Source organism: Microchirus variegatus (assembly GCF_963457635.1).
Source record: "Microchirus variegatus genome assembly, chromosome: 17".
Classification (NCBI taxonomy): domain Eukaryota; kingdom Metazoa; phylum Chordata; class Actinopteri; order Pleuronectiformes; family Soleidae; genus Microchirus; species Microchirus variegatus.
This window is the reverse complement of record NC_139818.1, coordinates 5561362-5581228: the sequence shown is the minus strand read 5'-3', so window position 1 is coordinate 5581228 and position 19867 is coordinate 5561362. Positions and strand designations below refer to the sequence as shown.

At 38.9% G+C, this 19867-nt stretch overlaps 1 protein-coding gene across 1 annotated transcript; it reads right to left on the bottom strand.

Moving 5' to 3' along the window:
• Window positions 1-639: 639 nt before the first annotated feature.
• On the bottom strand, window positions 640-19760 carry pelo (pelota mRNA surveillance and ribosome rescue factor). The gene is made up of 13 exons (XM_083904248.1): window positions 19574-19760; window positions 17663-17755; window positions 14460-14610; window positions 12643-12733; window positions 11994-12157; window positions 8377-8437; window positions 7897-8058; window positions 7764-7810; window positions 7593-7666; window positions 6266-6337; window positions 3296-3370; window positions 3172-3203; window positions 640-1056 (listed from the first exon to the last, which is right to left on the bottom strand). The coding sequence occupies exons 1-13, from the start codon at window positions 19612-19614 to the stop codon at window positions 962-964; spliced, it is 1158 nt and encodes a 385-aa protein (XP_083760374.1). The 5' UTR covers window positions 19615-19760; the 3' UTR covers window positions 640-961.
• Window positions 19761-19867: the final 107 nt, after the last annotated feature.

Here is a 19867-nt window from a genome sequence, read left to right as displayed (position 1 = left end):
AGCAGAAAAACCAACCTTGCAAGATCAGGGACCAGACCCGGTGTCCTCAGAATCAGGGGGTCTTGCGAGCGACTACAAACACCCATTAGCCAGGTACTGGCGTTAAGACCAAGACAGCATTAGCGTTATTTTAGACTTTCATCATGGCGGAGTCGGAGAAAAAGAAGCAGAGAAAACCTATGCGAGGAAAAGGAAACAACCATCTGACTGATTGAGGGGCCACACACAAGTAAACATTGGACCGACTTTTTCTGAATGGCGAGAAGTGCGAACACAACCATGCAGAACTGATGCTGATCTGCACGGCACAGCTCCACCGCTTGTGTTCACCGGCTCGATTGAAAACAAACGCACATATCCAGGAGAGGGGTAGGAAGTTGTTACAACAGTGAGGATAAAGTGGTAGACAGAAGGCGGAGCGCTGTAGAAAACAACCAGACTTGCAAAGTTCCTCTTTGAATATCCTGAGTATACTTGATTTTTAGTTGAAATGCAAAAGATTTTAGCTCCTCAATGAAAAACTAAATTATAATAATATGTAATAAATTATATTTTTATACCTCCCGTTGATTTGTATTTCATTCATGCATCACAACAAGGGTTTATGTGACAAAGAGAAATCACTCGAGTGGTAGACTGCTTTTGTTGTTTAATAGACCTATTGTATTGTATATACATTTGGAAACAAGGATTATTGCATAAAAGGTGGCTGAAAACTTAAACTGTATGCATTCCATTATACATTCCTCTTTTTTAGCTGGGGTTCTTATGAACTGACCAGCCTCAAACCAAAAACACCAAACACTGCATCTGATCCTGTCAAATCATGATTAGGTCAGAAAGAGGTGCTACAAGATGGAAACCATAACAGCAGCTTGACTAAACACCAAGTCGTCTTGTAAAAATGCATGACCGCCTTCTTTTTTCCCCAGATGAGAGCGGCTCACTCCGTTTTTGCTGCTCAGTCTTCGTCTGAGCTGCTCTCATCCTCATCCTCTGACAGGTCGGCGATTGGAAACCTCAAGACAGCAGCCACTCCACTCAGCTGGGTGAGTTCTGAGGACAGTGAGGGATAAATCATGAGGGAATGACACTGTCATTCTTTCATTCCTGAACCGAGATTTCCATTAACAAATCATTAAATCAGGGCTTCACTAAATTTGGCAGAGTTTCTACGCAATATGCATTAATTGTCTAACACTTTGTACTCTACATTAGGGTTGTGGGGAAGCTAGAGCCAATCCCAGCTGACATAGGGTGAAAGATGGGGTCACACTCTCGAAAGGTCACCAATCCATCACATGGCAACACACATCTACAGTCAATTATAAGTGTCCAGTTAACCTCTGCAAAAAGGAAAAGAAAAATCCTCTGCCAAACTGGGATTCCAACCAGTGACTTTTCTGTGAGGCAACAGTGCTAACCACAACTCTGCCATGTTGCCCCTTACTGATGCAACCTTTTCAAAAAGCCTAAAGTTTATGCTTGTGCGTGACGCTGTGGCGTGGAGCTCCGAAGTCGGCGCGCGACCTACAAGCACGCACTGAGGTTATTTACGCTCAGTGCGTTGTTTGTTGCAGTATTCGCCTCAACGGCAGGGGGCGTACAACCAAAATATTCAACTTTCTGCCGGATAAACGTCTGCTGCCTAGCAACAGTAGTAAACAACAACTTTCCGCTATATTGCTTACATTGGTCTCAAAAATGACTGTCTGTCTCTCAGTGTTTCATGTATTAGGACAGACATCCCAGCTCCACCAGTATGACTCTTCTGTCTGACAGCACCGAGACAGTCAAATGGCCTTAAATTCATGAAGGAGATTGTTACACCGTTACAAAAAGACAATGGTTTTTGCCGTAGGACATGGAAAAAACATGAGGGATCTCTTTGTGAAGGGCAAAAGACGAGCCCATAGAAAGAGTGGTGACCCAGGGGGAAAAGCCCTCAGTGTTTCTGGTGGAGCTGGGATGTTTGTCCAAATACGTGAAACACCGAGAGACGGACAGTCATTTTTGAGAACAATGTAAGCGATATGCAGAAAGTTGTTGTTTACTACTGTTGCTTATTTGACAAAATGACTTGCCTAAAGCTGAAATGGACAATTTTTGCTTTAAACGTTTCACTATGACTTAAAAAAGAAAAGAACAGAATTAGCATTTACATTGATCTTAAAGCTCACATAGAGTGGTCCTGTTGCACATATAGTTATGGAGGTCTACTTACATACATTAACTTGTTTTTATGGTCAAAAACCTCCTAGTTGCTGTAAACGAGCCGATAGAAATCTTTCTTTTCTGACACTGTGCTCAGCCACGATATTTCAGACTGAACTCTCACACCCAGAAGACTGTGTTGTGATTGGCCAGTACCCGGAAGTGACATATTCAGCACACCCGCTCTCAGAAGCGCAGCTCCCCCTTCTGGAACGGTGGATGCACTGCTATTCATTATCAAACAGTGTTTAAAAATAGCTTCTTCACGACTCCCTGCCGAAGTCCCTTTTATGACTTTGACCCGGAGTCTGACCCAGAGTCAGAAGACACTGTCGCTCATGAAACACCTCCACAACGGACGTTATTTTTCTTCTGTGGTTCAATGTATGCAACCGGATGTGCCCGGAGCAGGACGATCTGCTGTTCAGGAGAACTGCTGTTTAAGTAACCGGATCGGGTTTTTTCAGAGATCTCGCTGAGCCCGAGATTACAATAAAACACATCGTTCTCAGCAGTGGCTGAACTGTTTCAAAACTTCAGGGCTTCGTAAACAAGGTAATGACGCAGATACACACCAAAAAACGGAACTTCCGGTCTAGGTCCGCTTTAAGTCTTTTTCCCTAGTCCAGTTTCAGTAAAACAATGACCAGTTGGGGTCACATGGTGATGCATAGGCTGGCGCTGTTGCCTGACAGCAAGAAGTTAATCGTTTTGAATCCCAATTTGACTGAGGACCATTCTGTGTAATGTTTGCATGTTCTGTCAGTGTGCATGTGGGTCCAGGCTCTGCAGCTTCCTCCCATAGTATCTGTATGTTGGACAGGGTGTACCCTGCACTTTGCCATATGTCAGCCATGACCCTCATATGAGAGATAAAGCAGTATTAAACACACAGTCACAAAAAAGCTTTAGAGCTTCTTGTTGAGGTAGAATGGATAAAATCAGAAAAGAACTTACGTTCACCAGACACATGAAGGCTTGAGAATATTCTGCATGAAAAGAAAAAAAAATTACAAATATGAGAAAAGTGACACAAGCTTTATTCTTTGACAAATGATGTTGTGCCAGTGCAAACTGGTACCTGACAGTGCCGCCGTTATCTCTGACAGCGTCCACCAAGCGGACGTAACGACTTCTTGTGGGAACATCCTGATGTCTGATTTAAACGTGGAGAAACACAAAACAAAAACAGTCACTATGATATACTTGTACATCATTCGATATCCATATATATTACAATTTAAATCAAATCAATACTTCTTTTAAGCTGGTTGATATGGCTTATAAATAATATCTTGATATTTTAGTCTATATTCTGATATACAAGATATGTGGATACAAAGTTGCAAACAGGTTGTTTCTCCGGACTCATGAAACGTTTTCTTTTGAGGTGTTTGTGCTTCTCAAAGCAGAGTGACAATACACTGTAAATACACAAATATCTACTGTTTACGATCTTCAATTCAGATGATACCTGTTTTATTTATCTGGCTTTTTAATGATAAATGAAAGATATTTACATGTGCTAGAAACATTGACATTGACTATAAATACTGTATGGTAAAATTCAGCTGTAACACAAATAATAAGGCTTAAAAACTGACTTTTTTTTCTTTTTAAATATAATTTATCAACAGCCATTAAAACCAGGAAAAGTCATCACAGATACCTTGTCGTGACAATAATCATAATAATCTTTTTGAGTCTGCAATGAGCAGCATCTGTTCCTAGTGTAACGATACACCACAGAGACAATTCTCAATCTCTGACAATGTCTTACTGCCTTTATTGTCTTACTCTCTTTTGGACATAAAACTGCAGAGAGCAACTTTTAGATATGTAATAATAATATTAACACATTTCATTCATAAAGCACTTTTCATGAACTCGAAGTCGCTTTACATTAAAGTAAATGAAAAAAGAAAACACAAAGCATTGTCAAACAAATTCATGATTATGTGCAAGTGTTTAAGGCAGGGGTCACCTCACCAACCATTTTGACACAGAGAGCTACCTAATATGGAGGGCTACCATAATAACATTTGTATGCAAATTAAATTATGATCATTCATTCAATTGCATACACATTCATTCCAGTGCTTACTCCTAATGATTATCACAGCGTTTAAAAATGATATAAATGATATTTTACTGAGTGATCATATGGATACACGCAAGTGAAGTGAGGCTGTGGGCACCTTATTGGCTGCCTGCGGGCTACCAGGTGCCCACAGGCACCATGTTGGTGACCACTGGTTTAAGGCCAGTATTTTCTTGATTGTTTTTCTGTTTAATTAGTTTGTGACGGTATTTTCGGAGACATGGCGTCTTCCTAGATGCCAGCGACAACACTACGCCACAGTGTCCGCATTGACGGGTTGATCATTGAAACACCAAGGAGGGAGGGTGACCACTTGACCTAAAAGAAGCGATTACCCCCAGTGTTTGAATTACACCATGACATTTGGGGGAGCCCTATTTTCTGGTGGCACTGCTACTGGAAGTGTGTGGCAGTGTGGTAATCTGCAGAGTACTACAGAAAAAAACATCTCTCTCTCACACTTCACGTCACTCTCCTGTCATTTCCCTAGGCATGTGTGTGAGTCAGCGCAGCATACACGCAACAAACAATGCTGTCCAACTCTGTGAAGAGAGAACGCAACATTAATATGTAGGTGATTTGAGTACAGAACAGAATAATTCTGTTTCAGTCTTTTTGTTTATTGAACATTTAAAAGAGATAAATTAAGTTGGGCGTACTGCCAAGGTGTAGTGTATGTCTTTGTCCGCTTCAGCACTGAGAAAGAGAGCCGCTTTTGTGTCGCTGTCCTCAGCTCAGAGGAATAATGTCCCCAGCACTATGTATGATCGACAATTTTGTCCCCACAGCTTTTAAAACTTATCAATTTATCATTAATGAAGAAAAAAAGTTTGTAGGATAGACAGTCACGCAGTGAGGGGTTGGGCCAGCGGGCGGGAGAAGACGCAGCGAGTACATGTCCATGGCCCCGGGAACCGACGAGGTCGCCTGCCACTTTCGCCCTGAGCCTTTCCAAACCAACTTAGAGCCGGTCGTGGCGCACCACCGGTGGAGTTTTGTTTTTTGTTTTTTTGTGTATGTGTTTTTCCTTTTCCCCAATAGGAGTGTAAGACCCACTGTAATGCAGTGCATATTGTAATGAAACATCAAATGGATGAATACTTGTACCCAGCACTTTTCAAACCACACTCAAGCTTATGGTTATTGTCCCTGGCACTATTAAAAACGAAGAGCCACACGTGCACTGAGTCATTGTCCTCAGTGCAACAGAAAATCGCTGTAACAGAGATAAAGGGAAATAGGATTGTTTATTTGTGATGCAGCTCATGAAATAAAATGCAAAAGAATTGTTGTCATTTAGAAATTAGATCACATGCATTTGTGAATTGAGATCATGTTTTTTTTTTACAATTTATCATGCAGCCATATACTATAGTAATGGAAAGCCATACCAAACTGAGTAAAGTGCCATGCCGTGCCCGAACTGTATAGTGGAAAAGTGCCAAAAGTCTGTAAATGTACGATGTTTCATGTCCATCACAAACTAAAGATATTTAGTTTACTGTGGTAGAAGAGCAAATGAACTAGACCATATCCAGTGAAATAACAGTTGATAGACACTAGTTAGAGCAGTGGCCTAAAAGTCTAGTTGAGCTCGACTTTTTGGCCGTCCGTCATTTTGACATTGCATCATAGTCTATATATTTTGGATCCTGGCACGATCATATTTAATTGTACATGATCACAGAAGCAGGCGCCACTGTTTACAAGTGGTTATTGACGGTGTGTAAATTATTTCAAGTTACATTAGATCAACCTGTGTTCAATCCGTCTTCAGACAGCCTTCAGATTTTTCAGTCATGGTAGAAAAATATCTGTCAATGACGGAGAATTCTCAAGTCAACTAAACAGTAAAATTTAGCTTCTGTGTGTAAAATGCAAACTGTCAACCGAAGTGTATGTTTATAGAAAAGATTATAGAAAACTTGAGCATTATCTGTAAGTACATACCTGAACAGTTTGTCACTGATCAGCAGGGTGTCGATGGCGAGGGCTTCAGCAGCTTTCTCCACATGAGCCACTCTGTGAGCATGCAAAGATACAAAGGATGCTGGATTATCAGAGTGAAGGAATGAAGCTAGCCGTGCACGAGACATTATAAATAAAAAAAAAAAAACATGATGTGCCTTTTTTTCTACCACTATTGCAACTGTGATATGATTCACGATTAGTAGGAATGATCACTTTTGAATCTTAAAGGTGACGCAAGTAGTTTATAGTGCCATCTAGAGGAGAGGCTGAAATTTACAACAAAGAACTGCTGCTCTGCTCACCCCCTCCCTTCCCTGAGCGCTACGGTATCCTCAGCCGGTCAAATGTTGCCCTCGTCGTCTTTCTCCGTGTCAGCAGATGAGGTTCGTTAGGCGAGGGAGAGGGCGAGCTACCGCGGCCGTAGCAGACGAAGCGGAGAGAGTGGAGGCGGGACTTCCGCTACAAGTAAAGAGACGCTTGATTTGTTCTCTCGCGCTTGTCCTTACAGGCTCCGGTAGAAACATGGCGTCTCGCTGCTAACAGTGGCTATGCAACCGCGGCCCGCGACCATGTTATTTTACATGACTTTTTGAAACACTACGAAAATGAAAGAAAAACCATTATACAGCGACTAGATAATGCAGGAGCACATAATATGTATAAAAAAGTGGATTTTGGGTTATATAAACCCATTAATACTACACATTGTCCCTTTATCTAATTTTTCACGCAAACAGAAAAACCAAAATCATGTTTTTTTCTGTATCAATTAGACATGGTGAACTGTAACTTGGTTTGTTCAATACTTTATTTTGATGGTTTAGACCTTGTTGGAGAATGTTCTTGATTACATCTTCCTTAATACTCTACTTTATTCTTATGCGTTCATGTATATTTTGTACTTCTTCTCTATTTTTCTATATTTTATTATTTTGTAAAGTGTCAGAAGATGTGCTGCTAGAACAGACAAATATTACCAATTTTTTTTACTTGCATAGAATCTCTGTACAAACACAGTTTAATGCAGTTTTAGTTTATATCTTTGTCCTTCAGAACCAAAAGCTTAACCATCGGTTTTAGTTATTAGCTTAGCTGTAAAAGGTTTTGCACCATTTTTTAAAATGCAGAGAAAAAGGGCATCTGATAGCACTGTATCATCAGGAAAAACGGCCATGTTAAGTCATGTGTAGTCGTATAACTTCCGAGTCTGTCACTTTGGATATTGCACTTATATTATTTATTTTATTTCATCAAGTGTGCAGCCCTAAACAGTACATCTGTGGGTCACTGTTTATACCTCACTCACCCATAGAAAGCTCTGTCAGGCTCATGCTGCAGCATCTTGTAGAAATCTTCCAGGGCTTTTACCTCTCCTGCTGCCTGAACATTACACATAAACACCAGTTTACACAGTAACATCCCTGGTTAACAGTATGATGTGTAAATGTGGCTGACAAATCACAGGAGGTATAGTCACCTTAGTATCAGACAGTCTACTTGTCACAGTGGGATCAGACAGAATTTCTACAAAACAGAAAAAAAGAAGTAATTTGAACATGTTTCACCTTGTGATGGGATGTGTTTTATTGTCAGTGTCCTGCAGCTCCTACCTTTGAGTGAGTACTTATGACCTGACGACGAGTGGACCAGCATGAACTTGGGTCGATTTTCCAGCAGGACCTTGTTGTCCTGCCGTACTGCCTCTTTAAAGAGGTAGCTGATGAACTGATCCTTTACAAACCCTGGACTGCCAACCAGGACACACTTCACCACTGGTGGAGGATGAAGGAGAAATTACAATCTAAACAGGTCTTAAAGCATAACTATGCAGGCTTGCTACAGAGTCATTGAGATGGTTAAATGATGTGTTGCAGAGAGAGATTTAACAATAGTGACAATAATACAATTCTGTCTTCATCTTCTTTCGACTTCTCCCTTTCGGGGTCGCCATAGTGGATCACCTGCCTCCATCTTGCCCTATCCCTTGTGTCCTCTTCTGTTACATCAACCGTCCTCCTTCACAACATCCATAAACCAATAATAATAACCACCACAGAAACAATAGTTTAACAACACAGCAGCAGCCTTACCATCAAAATTAATGTGGCGAAGAATAGCCTGCATCACAGCCTCATAGAATCTGTCCAGAGCCTGCAAACAAAAGTCGGAAGTCAAACACACCATATGACAAATAAGGATGCTCAATATTATTGGCAAACAGTCTATATTGACTTTGAGATATAATAACGGATATCAGTAGGCTGAATAGGCCACCAGCTCTTTGATTTCTTACTCCCTCTACAGCAGGGGTGTCAAAACTCTTTTTCACTGAGGGCCACATCAGCATAATGGTTACCCTCAAAGGACCATATGCAACTGTCCTACAAAATAAATGTAACCAAATATAATGTAAAATAAAGGTAACTACTACGTAACATATTTCTAACCAACTTTCTGTATTTATTACTTATTCAAGTTACAAATATGATGCATTATAGATGTAACCTGGTCCGCGATGGTGTTTCTTGACAAACTAACAGTTTTAAAAGTCTGTATCTGGTCGGGGCAGACCTGCTCACACACCTTCAGCATGCACTGCTTCAAAAACACATCCTCAGAAAAAGACTTAGAAGCACGGGAGATTTCTTCAGCCACAATAAAGCGAGAATTCACCGCCTCATCGTTTTTGGTTTTGGCTTCGTAAACACATTCTGCTGCGATCACAGTCTCACATCTCAATTTCACTTGTCACATGACACATATACAATGATACACTGCGATCTAGTGGTGGGCCGTCACTTTGCGGGTAATGCAATAGCCATGCATTATGGGAAATGTAGTTTATGGTCAACGCACGCTTTAAAGCAGCATAGACCTATTTTATCACAGATTTTTAAGACCAATTAATCACACGCGCGCCACATAAAATGACGTGGCGGGCCACATCTGGCCAAGGGTGTGTGGCTGCAGACCCAAGCCTCCCGTTGCGAGCCATGAATCCACGCCCCCAAGGAACAACAATTTTTCAAAATAAAAGCTTGCGTCGGGAACCACTCGTCTGTTGCCATAAACATAAAATGACACTGTTCAACATGAGATGTATGCGCCACACTTTAACCTGCCTGGATATGCCACAGTAAAGGCCAAAGTGTATGCTTGGAGCCTCTCGTCTCGTGCCAACACACTTATTTTATAATTTTCAAAATAAAAGCTTGCGTCTGGTATTGTTAATAATTGTGTTTTAACCAAAGGGTAAAAGTAATCATGCTAATACTAGTATATACTTAAACTAATACTTGTATAAAATACTAGACGAATGGTGGAAAAATATACAGAACATAAAATGAATAGTAAATAGTACAAAAAAAATGTATTGTTCAACATCTATATCAGATAACCACATCATTGGTAAGTAACATAAGAGTCGTGGGAAGTCATTCTTACACAGAATACAGAGCCTCTGTTGGTTAGTTTCAACTTTCAACAAGTTTAATGGTAGGTTTCTTTTTTAATTAATTAGTTGTTTTTTTGTGTAAAATATCAGTAAAAAAAAATCACATAGTATTAGAGTTGTATTATTTTTATGTATTTCATTATTTATTCGAAACGGCATCAGCATGTTTCGAATGGCTAAGGAATGGCATGTTAGAAATATATATATATATATATATATGTTATATATATAGTGCAAACTGCAAACTATGTGGACATTAAAAAAACATTACTTTAAGAGTAAACATGTTTTGAAATAAACTGCTGAAAACAAGCTCACAAAATTACCTGTGACTCTGTCATCATCTCTGTTGTCATCACTAAACTTCTTCTTCTTCCTTTTTTTTTGGTTGTAACTATTGCTTAGGTTAGTGGAATACCGCCACCTAACAGTAAATCCCGCTGAGATTTAAATCTAATTTGCGAATTATATTTTGGACTGTGTGTGCTTGCTGTACACTCTGGGTTGCACACGCCCAGGCCTGAGACTGGAGGGCTCGCAAACGGGAGGCTCCGGGCTACAGCCATACCGGTCTCCATCTGGCCCCCGGGCCTTGAGTTTCACACATGTGCTCTACAGCAATAATTTATTTATTTAATTTAGTTAGTTTATATATTTTGTTTAATGAAGACATGTATATGTAGTTTTGCTGCAACATGAATATTCATTTTCAACAGAAGAAACTAAATGACCTCTGCAGTTGGTCACAGGGAAAAATTTGATGTCATTAAAGAGTCCAATATGGTGTGTCCCTAATGACAAACCAGGATACAACATTCACAGATGAATATGGCTGAACATATACAGAAAGTGGGGTCAAGACATGACTACACAATGCTGCACTGCCATCACTCCATCTGGGGTCTGTGCTTCAAAGCGAGTTCAACAAACCGAGGATATATGCAACAACAGAACCATGAATAGAGTCCAGAAACATTGTACCAGAAATGCTGGTGTCCAATAGTAATGTTTATTTTCTGTTTATTTAGAAAAATAAGGATAGTGTGACGCTGCAATGCTTAATTGATTTTAATGTTTTTTTTTATATATATATTTTCTGGTTTCTTTGCTCCATATCACATAGAAAGAAATTAAAACTAAATAACTTTGGTTTGTGGACAAAACAAGACATTTGAGAACATCATCATTACCAGGTTTGAGAAACACTGAACAAAACATTTTATTGACCAAACAACAGATTAAACGATTATGAAAATAACGCTCATTTCCATCCGTCTGTTCCTTTATGTCCGCAAAGCAGGCTGATGTGAGCATGCAACATATCAACACATACAGTGCATGCTCCATTTGTCCTTGCCATTTTATTGTGAAAATCATTCTTATTTTGAAGTTTTCTTGTTCCTGTCTGTGTGCACTTTACTTCCCCTCCATGATTACCCTAACCTCTTTCACCTATGTCTTGTTCGTCGTCTCCCTGATTCCTCGGTGTATTTAAACCACACCCTTTTCCTTTGTCTTGTTGTAAGTGTGTCTTTGTTTGTCACTAACTCAACACATACTTTTTGAGATCTCCTCACTGTCTAGTATTTTTTGTCATTTAACAGTGGATTTTGTTTGTGCATGTGAGTGCTTCTGTGTCACTATTAATCTCTGCTTATTTGTTCCAGTCAAATGACTCTCACGATTGTCCCGCGCCTGCGTTGAAACGCATAATTGAGGGTCTTCATTCCCGTCTGCCTGTCTTGTTTTTCCATGTTTAAAAAAGACTGTTACCTTACCACCGTGACCGTCCTGCATCTGAGTCCAGTCCTGTTACGTTACACACACTCGGTATGCATGATATATATCGGGAGTGCTCGGGCAGATAATTGATACCAATAATACACATTTTCCCCTGCTCCCAAATGCAGAGGTAATTTAGTCTGTTCTGTAGCGAAGTTAACAAAATATTTTGCATACTCACTTGGCAGCAGATGTAGATAAACATTTCTTCATTGTGCAAAATACATAAACATAAAACAATAATAGTTGCTGGTGATGTAAGCATATAAGTCAAAGAGGTAGCAACCTATTCAACCCCCCTGTTTTAGTCATTAGTCATATATTGGAGGAACTTGGAGTGATTGTTGATATCTGAAAATACATTTTAAAGCCAATATGGGCCGATACCAATATTGTCTTCTAATACGCACAGTAATACAGATACATATACATAGATAGTAATGCAACCACACAACCTTTGTGGTGACGTACCTTCTCGTGCTGAGTGCAGCTCCCTCTTCTCTTACGGGGAATGGTGACCTCCACTTTGGCACGGAGCAGGGTCATGGCAGGTGTCACCAAAACCACATTGGCCAGACCCTCCTGCATGACCACAGCTGCCACATCTGCCTTCTGGGCTGCATCACATGCCTGCTCTGAAGGCAGAAAGTGATAAACAGAACATCTGAGGTTGTGGGTACTAGGGCTGAAACTAACAATTTTTTTCATAATTGATTGCTGCTAAAGGCCATGGAAAATCAGTCTGGTAAACAAGAAAATCCATGTGACATTTCTGGTTGGCATGCAAGTAGGAAGTGAACCAAACGCAGGGGTTTGTTCAGAACAAACTGTAACAGTGAATGCAGTCAGAGTTTGTCACTTTTTATTCAAAATTCAATATTATTTTAAATTCACCTTCAAACTGTAATTACTAATTAATAATTACAAGCTCGAAATGCAGGCTGAATCTCATTAGTGACAATTCACCCACCCCTTAGAATACAGCATAGGATGCACATAAGGTTTCCTTGCATCATTGATCAAATTTTATTTGATCAAATTATGCGTAATTATACATACATTAGTTCAAACTTAGTTTTCGGAGGAAGAACAGCACTAGTTAACAGCGGCACCTGCTCACCTATTCTATCCAGCACAATGCTGTCCCAGCTCTTTTTAGCCAGAGTGAACTTCCTGTTAAGTTCAAGCTCAATGGTGTGGTACGCCCCCATCTGAGGAGTGAAGAAGACAACACAGTCAATTTAAATAGGAGTAAACATCAAGAAAAGAAAGAGTGTACATGTATTAGGGATGCAACGGTATTCGGTATTTTACCGAACCGTTCGGTACACCCAGTTCGGTTCAATACGTAACGGCAAACAACGGTATTACGGTACGTTTCAGTTTGTCAAAATGTATTAAAATACACAATGCTGCGTGATTAGATCCACAATTCCTCCAGCAGAATAATATTCAGGTCTGCGGACTGAGATTGTCATTACAGAACGTTGTATTTGTTCCTCTGCATGAATGCCTTAGTAGATTTTGAGCAGTGTTTAGGGTCATTGTCTTGTTGAAAGATCCAGCCCGAAACAACTTCACCTTTGTCACTGATTCCTGAACATTCTTCTCCAGAATCTGCTGATACCGAGTAGAATCCATGCGACCCTCAACTTTAACAATATTCCCAGTCCCTGCACTGGTCCCACAGCATGATGGAACCACCACCAAATGTTACTGTAGGTAGCAAGTGTTTTTCTTGGAATGCTGTGTTCTTTTTCCGCCATACATAACGCCCCTTGTTTTGCCCAAATTACCCTATTTTAGTTTCATCGGTACACAGCCCCTTATTCCAAAATGAAGCTGGCTTGTCCAAATGTGCTTTAGCATACCTCAAGCGACTTTATGGCGGGTACTACAGAGAAAGGGCTTTTTCTGCATTACTCTTCCATACAGAATCTCCTTGTGTAAAGTGCGCTGACTAGTTGAACGATGCACAGTGACACCATCTGCAGCAAGATTATGTTGTAGGTCTTTGGAGCTGGTCTGTGGGTTGACTGCGACTGTTCTCACCATCCTTCGCCTCTGCTTATCTGAGATTTTTCTTGGTCTGCCACTTCAGGCCTTAACTAGAACTGTGCCTGTGGTCTTCCAATTCCTCACAATGTTCCTCACAGTTGAAACAGAGCTTAAATCTCTGAGATAGCTTTCTGTATCCTTCCCCTAAACCATGATGTTGAACAATCATTGTTTTCAGGTCATTTGAGAGTTGTTTTGAGGCTCCCATGTTGCCACTCTTCAGAGAAGATGCAAAGAGGAGAAACGCTTACAATTGGCCTCCTTAAATACCCTTTCTCATGATTGAATTCACCTGTGTATGGAGGTCAAGGGTCACTGAGGTTACCAAACCAATTTTGAGTTCCAAAAATAATGCTAAAGGTATTGAAATCAATAAAATGACATGCCTACATTTATGCACATGCCTAATGTTGTTTAAATAATTCTTGCACACTTTCTGTAAATAATATACACTTTATTTCACTTCTCAAATATCACTGTTTGTCTCCTATATGATATATTTAACTGAAATTTATTTTCCAAACAACCAATGATTTATAAAGGAAAATCATGAACATTTACAGAGGTGCCCAAACTTTTGCATACCACTGTATATGTATGAATGATCATGGTGGTGGTTGGAGGTTTGGAGCACATTGGCAGAAACGCTTCCGTCAGTCTGCTCCAGAGCAGGTGTGGCTACAGACATATCTTACCACCACTAGTGAGAATGTGCTAAGGAATAGATTAATGAATAGATTAATGAATAGATTAGTGATTAATGTCTTAATATCTTAGATTGTAAGATTGTCAGCATGAATACATGCTGTGTACATGCTGCCTGGGAACAATACAAAAGTAACAAATCCACAGCTGTCATGGCGTTTCAACATCTCAGACCTTGACATATTGGTTCTCCTCTAAGTTGGTGCCCTTTACTCTCAGCTTGCAAGCCTGGGAATCAAAGTCGATTGTCTCCACACATAAGGTAAGAGTCGTGCGAACTCTGGAGCTGCCCACGCTTCCAGTAGTGGATTCTGTCTGCACCTTCCTGGGGGAGCAAAAGGAAATAAATGTGAGTTTGTGATTCTGAAGACCAGTGTTTTCCAGTTAAAAACAGAGTTGTATTAAGAAGCAAACACAGTTTTGGGCTGCAACTAACAATTGTTTTCATAATCGATTCTTTTATTAATTATTCGATTGGTTGTTTGGTACATAAAATGCAAGAAAGTGTTGAAAATGTCACCTAATTCACCTAAAAAGTGAAGATTTTTCTCAAACGTATTTTGACCACAGACCCAAATTATTCAATTTTAATTATTTGTTTGTTATTTGGAGCAAAACATTCACATATAAGAAGCTGAAAAAGCCTTATATATAGTATATATATAGTACTTGTTTTAATTATTATAAAAACACTTAAAACAATTAATTAATCTGCAAAATATTTGATGTTTAATTCAGTTTTTGTGTAGCCCACTCTTCCCATTTATTAAAATAAATAGAAAATATGTTGGACATTACTACTGGACACCAGCATTCTCTTTTCTATGGTAAAAGGTTGCTATTGCACTTTATTCATGGTTCTGTTGATGCCACTTGTGGTTAAAGATGTTTCATCTTCTTCCACACATGAGCTGGATAAGTAAACCCAAAGTTAAAAGAATCATCTCTTCAGGATCTTTGTAATACTAGTTGCAGATGTACCAGGCTAGGTTAAGTCACTAACAAAAACATATCCTGGGTTTGTTAAACTCACTTTGTGGCACAGACCTCAGATGAAGCATTTGCAGGGATACTAGTATTTTTAATTCAGTGTGTTCTGTATACAAAGGCACAGCAACTGTGTGTAGTCATGTAGTCACTTTTCCACTGCGATTATGAAAAGAACATATATTCTCAGGCATATTCATCTCTGAATGTTGGATCCTGGTTTAAAAGATTAAAATAGCCTTTAATCTATAATAGGCTATCATCTGGGGTGTTTGCATTCTTGAAATGTTCATTATCATGCACTGTCCCTTCCAAATAAACTAACAAAAAATGCAGGCTACAGCTGAGACCGTTATTGATCTCAGCCTTATCCCCACTCCAATAATGTATTATGCCCAGCAGCTTCATCTTCCTCATCTTTTGTCCTGCCCTGGATTATATATATATATACGTATATATGTATGTGTATATATATATATATATATATATACATACATATATACATATATATACATATATATAGTTCATAAATATTTGGACATCGAACACAGTTCTCTTTATTTTGGCTCTATACACCACTACAATGGATTTGAAATGAAACGAACAAGATGTGCTTAAACTGCACACTTTCAGCTTTAATTTGAGGCTACTTACATCCAAATTAAGTGAACGGTGTAGGAATTAGAACACTTTCTATATGTGCCTCCCAGTTTTTAGGGGACCAAAAGTAATTGGACAATTGACTGAAAAGCTATTTCATGGACAATTGTGGGCTATTCCCTCATTATTTCATCTTCAATGACACAGGTAAAAGTTCTGGAGTTGATTCCAGGAGTGACATTTGCATTTTGAATCTGTTGCTGTTAACTTTCTATATGAGATCCAAGGAGCTGTCACTGTCAGTGAAGCAAGCCATCATTAGGCTGAAAAATCAAAACAAACCCATCAGAGAAATAGCAAAAACATTAGGTGTGGCCAAATCAACTGTTTGGAACATTTTTAAGAAGAAAGAATGCACCAGTGAGCTCAGCAACACCAAAAGACCTGGAAAACCACAGAAAACCACTGTGGTGGACGACAGAATCATTATTTCCCTGGTGAAGAAAAACCCCTTCACAACAGTTGGCCAGATCAAAAACACTCTCCAGGAGGTAGGTGTTTGTGTTTCAAAGTCAACAATCAAAAGAAGACTTCACCAGAGTGAATACAGAGGGTTCACCACAAGATGCAAACCATTGGTGAGCCTCAAAAACAGGAAGACGAGATTAGAATTTGCCAAACAACACATAAAAAAGCTGTTATAATTCTGGAAGAACATCCACTGGACAGATGAGACCAAGATCAACTTGTACCACAGTGATGGGAAGAGAAGAGTGTTGAGAAGGAAAGGAACTGCTCATGATCCACAACATACCACCTCATCAGTGAAGCATGGTGGTGGTAGTGTCATGGTGTGGGCATGTATGGCTGCTAATTAAACTGGTTTCCTTGTATTTATTGATGATGTAACTGCTGACAAAAGCAGCAGGATGAATTCTGAAGTGTTTCAAGCAATATTATCTGCTCATATTCAGCCAAATGTTTCAGAAGTCATTGGACGGTGCTTCACAGTGCAGATGGACAATGACCCAAAGCAAACTGCAAAAGCAACCAAAGAGTTTTTTAAGGCAAATATGGAATGTTATCAGTCAATCACCTGACCTGAATCTGATGAGCATGCATTTCACTTGCTGGAGACCAAACTGAAGGGAAAATGCCCCAAGAACAAGCAGGAACTGAAGACCGTGTCAGTAGAGGTCTGACAGAGCATCACCAGGGATGAAACCCAGTGTCTGGTGATGTCTATGCCTTCCAGACTTCAGGCTGGAATTGACTGCAAAGGATTTGTAACCAAGTATTAAACAATGAAAGTTTAATTAATGATAGTTTAGTTTGTCCAATTACTTTTGGTCCCCTAAAAAGTGGGAGGCACATATAGAAAGTGTTGTAATTCCTACACCGTTCACTTGATTTGGATGTAAATGCCCTCAAATTAAAGCTGAAAGTTAAAGGACATTTTGTTTGTTTCATTTCAAATCCATTGTAGTGGTGCATAGAGCCAAAATAAAGAGAACTGTGTCGATGTCCAAATATTTATGGACCTAACTGTATATATATATATATATATATATACATATACATATGTATGTATATTTTTAATATACATACATATATTTATAATCCTGTCCATCCCAGTCAATCCCAGTGAACATCTCTGCATCTTATGCATCATATTGTATATTGCCTCTACCCTATTTCATACAAAATGCAAACATTCATTCCTGCACAAACAGACGTGTAAGTAACAGTTTCAGCTGTAACATTAATTTAATAGAAGAGTTAGTGTTTACCTGATAGTGGAGGCTCTCAGACTGTCTCCTACTTGCAGCAGGTTGTAGGTGTGCCACATATCCTCTGCCTCCTCAGGCACCAGAGTCACCTGACTAAAGAAAAATATATTCACCAAACCAGCTTCAAAGTTGGTGTTACTCATATTTGATGAAGGATGTGATTTAGGTGATTGTGTAAACTGTGGTTATGTTTGTGTGTTTTTATTTTGTTTTTAGATAGGAGTAGCGATGGGCAATATGGGAAAATCAAAGCACAATATACTTTTTATATAATTTGATATTGATATACAGTATATATATATATGTATATATATATACATATATATATATATATATATACAGTATGTATATATATATATATATTACAATAGAAATTAAATCAACATTTATGTAAGCATGGGTATGGCTTTTAAATTATATCTGGATAATTTTAGCCTATATCCCGATATGCGAGACACCTGTGGATATAAAGCTGCCCACAGGTTGTTTTTCTGGACTCATGAAAAGTTTTCTTTTGAGTTTTTGTTCGTGCTCCTGAAAGGAGAGTGAATAAACACTGTAAATACAACTTGAAAAGAAAATATCTACTGTCTATGATCTTTATTACATGATCTTAAAATACACTAATTAATACCTTTCATTTCAGATAATACCTGCTTTATTTTTATTTTTATTTTTAATGTTAAATGAAGGATATTTATCTGTGTTACAAACAATGAAACTGCATGTAAATGTGGTCAAATTCTGAGGTAACAGAAATAATGATGCTGAAAATTCTGAAGTGTTAATATGTGACTTTTTAAACATTATTTGGTGGATTCCATATTTTGTAGCCAATAAATATGATATTTAATTGATATTTACTTACTCAATATAATAAATATGATGATTATCAATGCAACGGCATTTTAAAACTTGTACATTTCATCACAGGTACCGTATCACCATATGATGAGATCTAAAACGTAAGACCATATCTGTCTCATGTCAAACAGATATGATATTAATATATTGTCCAGCCCTAGACACGAGTGAATGAGGTACCGATGTTACATCAAGTAATACAATGTGTTACATATAGTGTAAAGCAAAACGTTTTTCGCATGGTTTTTATGTGATTCTGGACAGCAGAGAAAGCATGTTGTAGCCCTACAAAAGAAGATAAACAATATTCCGAATTAATTCTCTATTTTTTAAATATATACGCAGTTGTCAAACAGCCATTTTCTTAGCAGAATCTGTTATAACGCGACAATTCAGCTGGTTGAGTTACATATTCAAAGGGAAGTCTGAAAACATGGTAAACCACTAAAAGTATTCAAAATGTAGCAAACGGTAAGTGTTTTATTGATATTATATTGAACTGGTTTCTCCAATTTACACTTCAAAAATCAATCTTTCCTTTGTGATATTTATCATGTTGATTATTGCTATTGATTGGTTTGAAAATACTTATTGTGATAACATTTTTGGGCGTAACTACCAGCCCTATGTCAACTGTAAGCATGACATCATAAGTCATAAGTTCAGTAAGTACACACCCCACTTCAAAAAGCACGCACTTATCTTTCAAAGTATCAGCCCATTTTGCAATGAAATGACACAAACTGTGTAATGATGCAGTAACAACAATGCCAACCAAAGGGTTGTGTTTTCTCACGAGCAGGTAGCCATGAAAGCTAAGGCTATATGCACACAATCAAAGTTGTTCTCTTTGTTTGCGTAATAATAAGAACGTGTACCTTATGTCATACTATTAACGATAAGATGGACTTTTTGTCGTACCAATACAACCCCCTGCGTTTCTGTTGCTGTTGCTTGTGGATGTAAATCACATGGATATCTACTACATGTACAGGCAGCTGTTATGTGGCATGCTGGTCAGTATGCTAACGGTAGCAAGTCACTCACCCGGCATTATCTTTCTCTATGTCTTTATGAAGTAGCTTCATGACTGGATACTTGTACTGTGTGAAAAGGATTGCTATATAAAAACAGAGAGCTTGACGTCTGTCCGAGGTGGAGTCATGTTTATCTTACAGTGAAGTAGCATAGAAGCTAAGCTAAACCATCCCAGTTGAATGAATCACCCGTTGCGTGTCTGTTGACAGCATGCGCCGGGACATTACGTCATTCCGTTAATTCTTCCCATCTTGGTTACTTCCGTGGGTGTCGCTGTACTGCGCAACAAATACAAAGGGATGC

What these genes read in the sequence shown, in the direction of transcription:
- pelo (XM_083904248.1), bottom strand. Translation starts at nt 19,614, where the DNA reads ATGAAGCTACTTCATAAAGACATAGAGAAAGATAATGCCGG. An exon ending in TCATAAGTACTCACTCAAAG is followed by an intron (nt 7,811 to 7,896) that starts GTAGGAGCTGCA and finishes TCTGTTTTGTAG; the next exon opens with AAATTCTGTCTGATCCCACT. An exon ending in CCTGACAGAGCTTTCTATGG is followed by an intron (nt 6,338 to 7,592) that starts GTGAGTGAGGTA and finishes GCATGCTCACAG; the next exon opens with AGTGGCTCATGTGGAGAAAG.